Source organism: Temnothorax curvispinosus, unplaced genomic scaffold, assembly GCF_003070985.1.
Source record: "Temnothorax curvispinosus isolate PA1 unplaced genomic scaffold, ASM307098v1 QBEX01004775.1, whole genome shotgun sequence".
Lineage (NCBI taxonomy): Eukaryota > Metazoa > Arthropoda > Insecta > Hymenoptera > Formicidae > Temnothorax > Temnothorax curvispinosus.
The window spans coordinates 7,248-17,727 of NW_020214555.1; the positions used below are offsets into that span (position 1 = coordinate 7,248).

The 10,480-nt window shown below is 36.0% G+C and overlaps 1 protein-coding gene across 1 annotated transcript in view; it reads right to left on the reverse strand.

The window, feature by feature from the left end:
• Window positions 1–4,705: 4,705 nt before the first annotated feature.
• LOC112454053 overlaps window positions 4,706–10,480 on the reverse strand; it is an 8,310-nt gene continuing 2,535 nt past the window's right edge. The window contains exons 5-8 of the mRNA XM_025015239.1: window positions 7,585–7,918; window positions 6,176–6,296; window positions 5,632–5,795; window positions 4,706–5,336 (exon numbers count right to left, since the gene is read on the reverse strand). Of these exons, the coding sequence (XP_024871007.1) occupies window positions 5,273–5,336; window positions 5,632–5,795; window positions 6,176–6,296; window positions 7,585–7,918 (683 nt within the window). The 3' untranslated portion in view covers window positions 4,706–5,272. The remainder of the gene's footprint in view (window positions 5,337–5,631; window positions 5,796–6,175; window positions 6,297–7,584; window positions 7,919–10,480) is intronic.

The window sequence follows — 10,480 nt, forward strand, 5'->3', positions numbered from 1 at the left end:
TAACGATACCGACACTGTCGTTACAAGTTACAGAATAGGGGTCCTGGGTTGCGTTCGAAAACCACTCGGGCGCACATCAGCATTGTTCTGTCCTTGTTCAATTTTTAGTAAGTATAACAAAGATAGAACGACGCGCTGTGCACCCGAGTAAAGTTTTCGAACGCAGTCCTGGGGCTCGATCCGCTCGATACCTCTGTGAAGTTGGCCGGATACCTGTGTGAAGTTAGAACCCCATTTTTGAAATTTTGAAATTCTAAAAGTTGTTCCGGGTTGTTTTAGATTTCTTCTAAATTGTTTCAGAAGATCAAAATTTTAAAATAAAAATGTTCGTGGAAAATTAATAAAAACAATTTTCTGACCTGGCGCCCCATTTTTCGAAAATCGAATTTTTCAAGGTTGTTTTAGTTGTTCTAAACATTGTTCCAAAGTATTAGTTTTATTGGTCAAAAACTTGAAAAGATATTGAAAAAAGAAAAATTTTGGAAATAATAGTTTTTGGCCATTTATTCGTAAACAAATTGACTTACAAAACTGTCGATTTAGAACACATTTATAACGTAGAACAACTCAGAACAAAATTTTTAAGACCAGAACAAAAACCTTACTTAACTCTTCATCGGAAATATTATTTATCGATTTTCTTGGTTAAAAATTTTAGGTTTTTGTTCTGGTCTTAAAAATTTTGTTCTGAGTTGTTCTAGCAGAGAACACGATAGTTTTAACGCGGGAAGCGTAGAACAAGATTTTTAACCAAGAAATTCAAAAAATAAATCTTTCCGATGAAGGTTAAAGTGCTCTTTAGGTTCTTGTTCTGGTCTTAAAAATTTTGTTCTGAGTTGTTCTACGCGGTTATAAATATGTTCTACATAAATCGACAGTTTTGTCAGTCATTTTGTTTACGAATAAATGGCCAAAAACTGTTATTTCCAAAATCTTTCTTTTTTCAATATCTCAGTTTTTGACTAATAAAACTAATACTTTGGAACAATGTTTAGAACAACTAGAACTACTTGGAACAACCTTGAAAAGTTCGATTTTCGACAAAATAGTCACTTTTTTTTTTAACGTGTGGAAATCTCAAACTACTGGGAACTCTGACTGAAGTCAGGATTACCCAGTAGCCCCCCGTTTGACAAGGGGGGAAGACTCTCTCGCCCTCCTGGTCGAGGAACGAGGGGAGTGCCGGATTCTTATCGGCTAAAACCACACGGATGCCAACGCTGCGCCTGACTGAGAGTCTGGGCGCCTGGGAACTTTTGATAAATACATCCAGGACTTCGTAGTCACACTTCTCTAGAATCCCGCGGTAGTCCTACTGGCTCGTATTGATCCAGTCGATTTTTAATGGTATTGCCATTTTAATGGTATTGATCCGATCGGGTCCAAATAATTCTGGAACGTACCTTGAACATTTTAAAATATAAAATAACTGCGGTTTTGTGAGAAATCAAATGGCACCATCTTGAAAAAAAAATCGTGAACGAGTACATGATTAACGGTCTTTAGGTACCTATAGAGGATACTTAAAATTCTTGTAGATGGCGGACCAAGCCCCATTTTAAGCAAGGTACTTGGCTGATATTTAACTCCAAATTGGTTAACATCAATAGAAAGAGAGATTTTTCATTTTTCACGTTTCCATCTTAGGGGAAAAGATTCATGATTGACCCCCACAGATATATATTATGGATGCGATCCACTTGGCGCTCCAAACGCTCTTAGAAACATTTTATCCTTGTTGTTCATAAAATGTTAAACAAGGACAATTAAAATAATGTTCTGAAGCGTTTGAAGCGTCTAGTAGATCACACCCTATATATATATGGTAAAAAAGCTGCGTAACGATCTGACAACTGTCGTAAGGAGTTACAGAATCCTGTCTCACCTCACGTTTTCAATTCGAGACAGACCCCAGAGACCCGCGATTGTCGTCACGATTCAACCTTCGTGAAGAGGTAACGGCAAAACACGTGAGGAAGAGAAGAAGGAGAAGAATTCAAATTCGTTTTTGATTGATAAAAGCATCGATTATTAACATTCGCGTTGTGTACGCAACTGCTAATTTCTTTAAATACCTAAACTATTAAAAAATCATAACTTGAGATACAGTCAAGTCGAGTATCCAAATAAGTTACTTCTCTGACGTCTTGAAGTTTAATGATTGTACATTAAATTAATGACGCATTTGGATATATGAATGCATGGTATATATTTGAATATACATGCATGAACATATGAAGAAAAATATCCGCAACTGTAGAAAAGAATAACAAAGGAATCTGTTTTCTTAAATTGCATCTTTTATCTATTTTTTTCTTTTTTCAATGGCTTCTCTCTTTAACAGCTATTGTCCGTTTTATTCTCAGTGCAGAAGGTATACACATGTACAATTAAAAGAAGGGCAGATTCTGCGATCTGTGAAATACATTGCTGTATTTAAATGCTTTAGAAATGCCCCGATATTGGATATTATCGCAAGTGATTTGAAAATAATTCAAAAATAATTCGGGAATATAAAAGGATCGAGAAAGAGGCAGTAGGATTTTATTTAAGGCTTACAATTAGTAGGAACCGTCTAATTTCAGGTCATTCGATTTGCGCCTATTGCTTTACCGTATGTGCGCCTAATTTATCGTTATTATTAATTATTATCAAGACATCGTTTACTCAATCTTGATAATATTAATAATTTATGGCTATCTTATCTTTGGTATCTCATTTTATATGTATGTAAATTATATACACGAATTAAACATTAACATTTAAACAAAGGTATAATAAGGCTCTGAACAAAGAATAAATAACGTAAATAGTGGGCTATGAGAGCCGACGCAAGATCTAATGTGCGAGGATATTATATTTAGAAATACTTAGTCAGTACATTAAAACTTTAAAGTAATTATTCAAACGTTTCAGCCCTAAATCGGGCCCTCTTCATTGATATTAGTCGAAAGCACGCATCCACGTGATGTACAAAGTTATCTTCGCGCGTACAAAGGTATCGCAACGGGCTAACTAACAAAGTAAACGGGCTAACGTAAAACGCAGGTACAATATTGGTATGGTTCGCATTATAAGAGCGTCAAGTTTGCGTTCCCGAATCTCCATGGGAGTATCGATAAGTTACAGCGCGAATGTCCTGCACGTATTCGCTCGACGATCGGCCGCGAGAAATGTCCTTTATTGCAGAAGGAGACGGAAGACAGCAAACTGTGGCCCGACAGAACTACAGAACATGCCGTGTCTGTTAGGAATGTTATAAGAGATAAACGTACAATTAACTTACTGCGTGCCACGCGAACCGCGGTCAAACGTCTCTATGGCGTCCATGGCCATTCTCCATCTGTCGAGAGCGATATGTATTCGTTGGTGTCTGAAACACGAATGCGAGTTCGAAGAAACACGTCGTGATCTCAAAAACACGCGGACGTATAATTGAAATGAAAATAAACAAACAGACAGACAATCGTGCTATGAGAATTCCCGGAGATATTTAAACAGTAGAACGATGTTTTATTTTATTAATTAGCGAGAGATATGATTCGCCTAAAAAGGCAGTATCTGTCTGTAAGTTGACACCGTTATGTTGCAAGCTGATATGCAACATTTCAGAGACTAAGCGCCTAATGTAGAACGGTTCTTTGTCGAGGAGTGCGGCATTATCGAAATCAAACGTGTGATTATGATCCACACAATGTATTTGCACCACTGAATGGATCCTCCAGGATCCACCCGCCTGTGTTCTCTGATACGGGTTCCCAGAAGTCTGCCGGTCTGTCCCGTATAAGAGGCTTCGCAATCAGAACAGTTGATGCGATAAACAACGTTGCTCTGAGAAGCATTATCCACAATATCTTTATGTACTTTGATGAGGCCATTAAGTCGATTAAAGCCATATAAGCTCAGTTTTTTATCCGTAATATTAGCGAGATGAGTAAATTTTTCGGAAATGCCTCTCACATACGGAACAGACAGATAAGACCTAGCGGTAGACTTATCTTCGTCGGGAGGCTCCGAGGGAGATCTTTTGAAAAGAGATTTAAGCTTTTCCAACGTAGTCCGGAAAACAAAGTTCATCTAACGGATAGCCATTTTGGTGGAAGATGGGATGGGATAGTCTGAAGGCTCTGTCAATCAATTTCATAACTACCCCCCTTTTTTGGCTATTCGGATGACTGGAGCAGAAATTAAGGTATCGTCCAGAGAAAGTTGGTTTGTGGTACCAATCGAATATCAATCTTTCATTAGTAGCTATTATGGTGGTATCCAGAAAGTTGAGAGTGTTATTGTTACTTATTTCAATTGTGAATTGTAGTCTGTTATGGATGGAATTAAAAATGTCGAGGATGTCTTGTAAAAATTCTAAGGGCGCTGCCGATGCAACGTCGTCGACATATCGAAAGTAAAAAGGTGGGATATATTTAAGTTGTTTTAAGGCTTTGCTCTCAAGGTCACGCATGACAATTTCTGCAACGTCAGGGGACAGAGGAGAACCCATAGGACTGCCGTGTGTTTGTCTGTAAATGACCTTATCGAAGGTGAAGTAGGTAGAGTCGAGCACAAACTTGAGAGCGGCCAAGAATTCTTCTCGTGGTAGTTTGGTATTCGGGGATATGAGATTCCATTGCCTGCATATGTTGTCAATGACTAGTTCTGTCGGAACGTTTGTAAAAAGGGAAATGACGTCTAAAGAAAATAGGACGAATCCAGAAGGAAACTCTTTATGGCCCAATTTTTCTACAAGTGTGAAGCTGTCCTTGATGCTGGATTCATTTATGGGCAGACTCTTGTGTAGAATCTTTTGTAAGTATAATAGGAATCCTCGCACATTAGATCTTGCGTCGGCTCTCATAGCCCACTATTTACGTTATTCATTAACATTTAATAATTAATAAATTATATAAATTGAAATATATATTATAAAGAAATATATGTACCTAATTTATTAATTGTAATTAATAAATTGCACATATAAAGTCACAGGATATCCCATTTTAAATGACGACCTCAAATATCTCTTGGACAATATATTTTAAAGAAAAATGTTTCAAATAAAAGTTGGAGGAGGCCAAAGGACGATCTTATTGTATCTGAGGGTATTTGAGGTCTCGTCATTTAAAATGGGACATTCTGTGTATATATATATATATATATATAATGGTATGTTTCACGCTTATTGTTTCTCGATAATCAATCGATTCGTGAAAATAACAATAATCAGTTCATTAAAAATGTATCTAAACGTCGTAACAATTCGACATCTGTGCGAATCTCATTGCAAATCCTGCGAGCATTCCTTCTGTCGTAGTCGATACTCCGTCGGTGTTAGCATGCCTCTGAAATACATTTCTCCAGTCATTCATGCGTACAGATTGCGTTAAATATAAATATATAAATCGCATTCTATTTTATTTCTCCCTCTGAGGATTCGATCATAATCTATTATCAAAATATCTTTCTTAGTCTTTCTGGAGTTTTTAAATACTCTGAGATAAATTGTTTTTAATAATGCCACATATATTATAATGCTTGTTAATTATTCTTATTATTTTTTTAAGTTAACCTCAAGTTCTTATAATCAATTTATATTTATCGATCGGGCTCTCGATTTAATCGATAATTATCTGTTACCTTAGAACAGTGTCGAAGGACACACACACGCCCTTATCACACATCCGCCTGTAGAGATGCCAGCATTCCTTTTCCTTGGTCGTTTGAAAATGTGGCTCCGATGGCAGTATCACTTCTGGTGGCGTTTCTTTTGCCGGCGATGTCTTTTTAGGAAATTGCTCGACCTGTATTTACGCCAAAAGTATATAAAATTAAAAATTACGAAACCATGCAGCATTATAATAATAATAGTAGTATAATAGCAGTAATAGTAATGTCCGTGTAAAGGCTCTGATGAAAATAAAAGAGAGTGTGGAACTCCGCATTATTATATTCTCGCTGAAGATGGTCCAAAATTCGGACCAAAACGTACGGTTTTAAAATTTGATTTATCATAAATAAAGGAGTTAACCTTTGTGCACCGTCAACAGCGCTTGGCTCTTACTTAGCCCGTTCCACACTCTCAGTAATAGTAACAATATTGCTGTAAAATATAGCACATAATTCTACAATATGTTATACTGTGAAAAATTTGCTTTAATTTGATTCCATGTGATTCCTTTACTTTTGAAAGCGGTGAATCAATCGATGGAGTTGGAATCGCGACGAGATTGACTCGTGGTATCACGAGGGGCGTCCTCTGCTCTTTTATTTCCATCGGTCCATTATTCGTCCGTTCCGCTATTCTGCGAACATCGAAATCACATTTTCTTCTTCCTCTTACTTTCCCTTTTCTTGTACAATCACGCGGTAGAGTTGCAAAATCGCAGGATCGGCAAATTACGATAAGTCTGTACTACGAATACAATTTTAATCGAGCGCGTCCGGACAGATCAACTTTAACGTGTTGACTGCTAATCGCATATGCACTTATATAGGTAATATTAAAATACATAAAAATCTTTAAAGTTCTTAAAGAAATACCTCCTAATCTATGTATTTATAACGATAAAAAGATTACGAATAGATAATAATAGTATAATAGATTCCTTTAAGAAAATGAGAATAATATAATATGGCATTATTAATGAAATAACTTACTTATAATTAAGAATTATGAGAATATTTTGATAACGAGGAACACGAAAGGGGTAGGGGAGGAAGAGAGGGAGAAGGGGAGAGGGAGAGAAAAAGAGTGAAAGAGTGTTCTCGATTTATAAAATATAAGATTGCGAGAATGCATATTCAAGAAATTGCAGAGTTTAGTATCGGTTTCTGAACTTCTTCTGAACTAAGAGTGCATTCCATTTCACGCATGATACGCATAATGTGTCATTTGTTGTTCACCGAATGTTAAATGATGAATGATAGATAAATGATGAATTATGCACATCATGCATGAAACGGAATGCACCCTAAGTAAACGATGTACGCGTCGCGGATGACATCGAATATGATGAGCGAAGTTTGACGGAGGCACCAATCGAAGGACGTACCACGATCCGCGGGATGCGAACATTCACGGCCGTACCAGTCCGTTACCAACGAACTCCTTCCTCCTTCTCCTCCTCCTCCTACTCTTTTTTCCTCCCCCAGCATCGTTACATCGCCCCACTTTATTTTTTCGACGTCAGTATCATAAATCGTCGACCAATCGAACTTTTTATCCTTCCTCTCTCCTCCCTAAGCTTTATATATAGATTAGATACGACGATAGCTCGATTTTTGCAAATGGATGGACTTGATTTAGCAATTTCTCCCGCACGTCTGTTTGCTTTTGCTATCCTTTTAAGAGCTTTCGTTATTTTTGCAATTTTGCGTAATGCTTTCATTCTTAGGGGGCAAAATTTCTAAAATAATAATATTTGTCATCCGAACCATAGTTAAATAATAAATGACGATTGACGGGTTAAAATAAGGAGATATAAAATAGCGAGTTATTTCGGTATTTATAATATCGATAATACCGTTAGTCATATCATAATATAGAAGGTTTTATTGTATTATAACATTATAACTGAAGACCTCACTCACATCGGGCGGCTTGGTGTGCTGCGCGTTCGCAGCAGCTTCCGCTTCTTGTCGTGCAGATCACCGATCGGTACCGCCAAGCATCTCTTCTCGCGATCAGTCAGCGGTGCCTCCGGTACCATCCTCTCGGCATCCTGTGGAATTAACACGGGATCGATGGCCAGCATCGGCATCGTGACGGCAACAGTTCTACTGTCCTGCTCGTCCAAGTTCTCACCACCGTTTTCATGAGCGACGTTAACGGTGAGTCCGAAACGAGGAAGTTGAACGAAGTCGCTGACGATTCGCTTCTCCTCCTTCGTCGGCTCCTCGTCAAACGAGTCCCTCTGGAAGGAAACTGTCCGGCGAATTAGCCTGTCGCTTTGCAAATTTTTTGCTCGTTTGATTCCCTAGGGCCAAAGATCGAGACGAGAAATAACGTTTGATACCCGGTGACTCGGTCTACCGCGAAAGCAAATCGATAATGGGCGATATCGTTTGGCTCAGTTGCTGGCCAACGGCTGGAACCGGGTTACTCGGTAAATAGGCTCGATTCGACCTATGTGATATTTGTAAAAAGCCTAAACTCGATCGTACACGACAGGCCTATTAATCCGACACGATCAATCACGATGTTTCCGCATAGACTGCACGATCCCGTCCTGGGTGGTCCATTATTAGTACAATCGGTAGTTCTACATAAAAAATGGTTCTACAAAAAAAATTAATAAGACATACAGAATAAAAGCTTTTTTTATATCTTTAAACTCGCTTTAAACCGCCGATTTTTATTACAATATTATAATATATAATTACAAATTTAATGAATTACATACAGAAAAAGGATTTTGCTATATTAGCAAATCATTCGTTACTATAGTGTCAACAAACATTTGGTTTGCTGCGAGAGCTAATTAATTTAGCAATAGTAGCAAACCTTTTGTTACAGTAGCAAAAAGTTTGCTACTCGCAGTAAACCAAATGTTTGTTGTCACTTTTTTTCTTCGTGTATGTACTTAAAAAATTATATATACAGGGTATCCCATTTTAAATGCCCTAGGCAAATATCTCGAAAAATATGGAAAATACGGAAAAATGTTTTAGACTTAAATGAAACGCCTAATTTTTATTGCATATTCTCGTAGCCTTTGTCAAAACGTTTTCAAAACACAATAATTATACTTCCTTTCGTTAAGAATGTTCTGAGATATTTCAAATTTTGTTAAGATTTTTCCAATATAAGATATGAAATATTTCGTAAAGTATTCACTTTTCAATGACTTTACCTTAATACTTTTATACATAGAATAATGAAAGAAATCGATTGTTGTAAAGAAAAAACAGAAAAACATTATTTTAAAAAATTTGATTGTATTTTGTAGACGCATTTATTTTACAAAATTGCAAATGTAAAAATTAATATTATTATTCGATTCCTTTCATTATTCTATGTATAAAAGTATAAGGTAAAGTCATCGAAAAGTGAATACTTTACGAGATATTTTATATTTTATATTAAAAATATTATGATAAAATTTGAAATATCTCAGAAAATTCTAGACGCAAGATAAACTTTATTATAGTGTTTTGAAAGTAAAAAAATGGGAGTTTCATTTAAGAAAACATCGATTACATTGATCTGGCTTTGAAAAGATCACTCAAGGTCAAGTCCATATTTTTATCATGCGATTCCTTTCAAACCATGCAACTTTTGTCTGAACATTTTTCCCTATCTTCCATATTATTGAGATAGTTGCCTGGGGCATTTAAAATAGGACATCTATATATGTATACATTTTATGTATATATACTGTATATATATTCTTTTTAGGGCGGTACAGGTTCGAACTCTGGCTAGAGTAATATTTTTCGCAATAAATTCTTTATAGTGAATTAAATAAGATGATTATTAGTATCAAAAGTTATATCGATTATCGCTTTAAGTATGTGGATTTACTATTCCAACAAGAAGCTGTGTTTTAAGACCGACAAAAGATTGGCGCACAGCTTACTGAATTGGAAAAAGTATACAAAATTCACACAGAAATATTATTATTAGTCATCTAGCCTGAATCGAAAAATGCCACCTTCTTTAGTTAATTGTGTTATATTTTTTTATTTTGTTATTTTCTGATATAATACACAAATTGTAATTTATTTTATATCCTTTGTTTCTTCTTCTCTTTTTATCATATAATAATAAATTTTATGGTATATTTAAAAAAAAATTTAATCAATTTCCTAAATAATTGTAAACTATTCGGATTGAAGTTAAAAGAATATTTATGTAAAACAGAACAAATTAATAAAAAAAGTAATTAAGCGATTTTAGATTTTAATCATTACGAATAATAAAATAAAGAATTTCATTGATCACAAGTGAACGCAAGTCGAGACGCAAGTGTTATATAAACAGAAGTATCCTGGCTATGTGCGGCTCGCGTGTCTCGTGTCTCTCTTAATTAGTCGGTTCAATTATAGTTCTACGCCTCTTCGCCTTACTCGTTACCGCACGCGTATACGTTATCGGATGTTATCAATCGCGATCGTAGATAAATAATTTATAACGCAACAAGCAAAAATTATTTTATCCTCAATTAACAACGGCGAGAATTTCAAGAAACGAGAAATTTCTAAGGAGCCTCTAAGTCCATCGTTATTTATTTATCGAACTTGTATAATTTGTATATACCGGGTGGTACAGAGAACTCTACTGGACTCAATACGGGCCCCGGACCAAGAATTTAATATAACCATCTATTAGTCCCTTTCGAGCCCTACAACTTTTATCTGAAACATTTTTTCATTAACCTCCTCCTTTATGAGTTATTCGACCGTACTGTTTCAAATGGGACACCCTGTATTGCATATATACACACACACACACACACACACACACACACACACACACACACACACA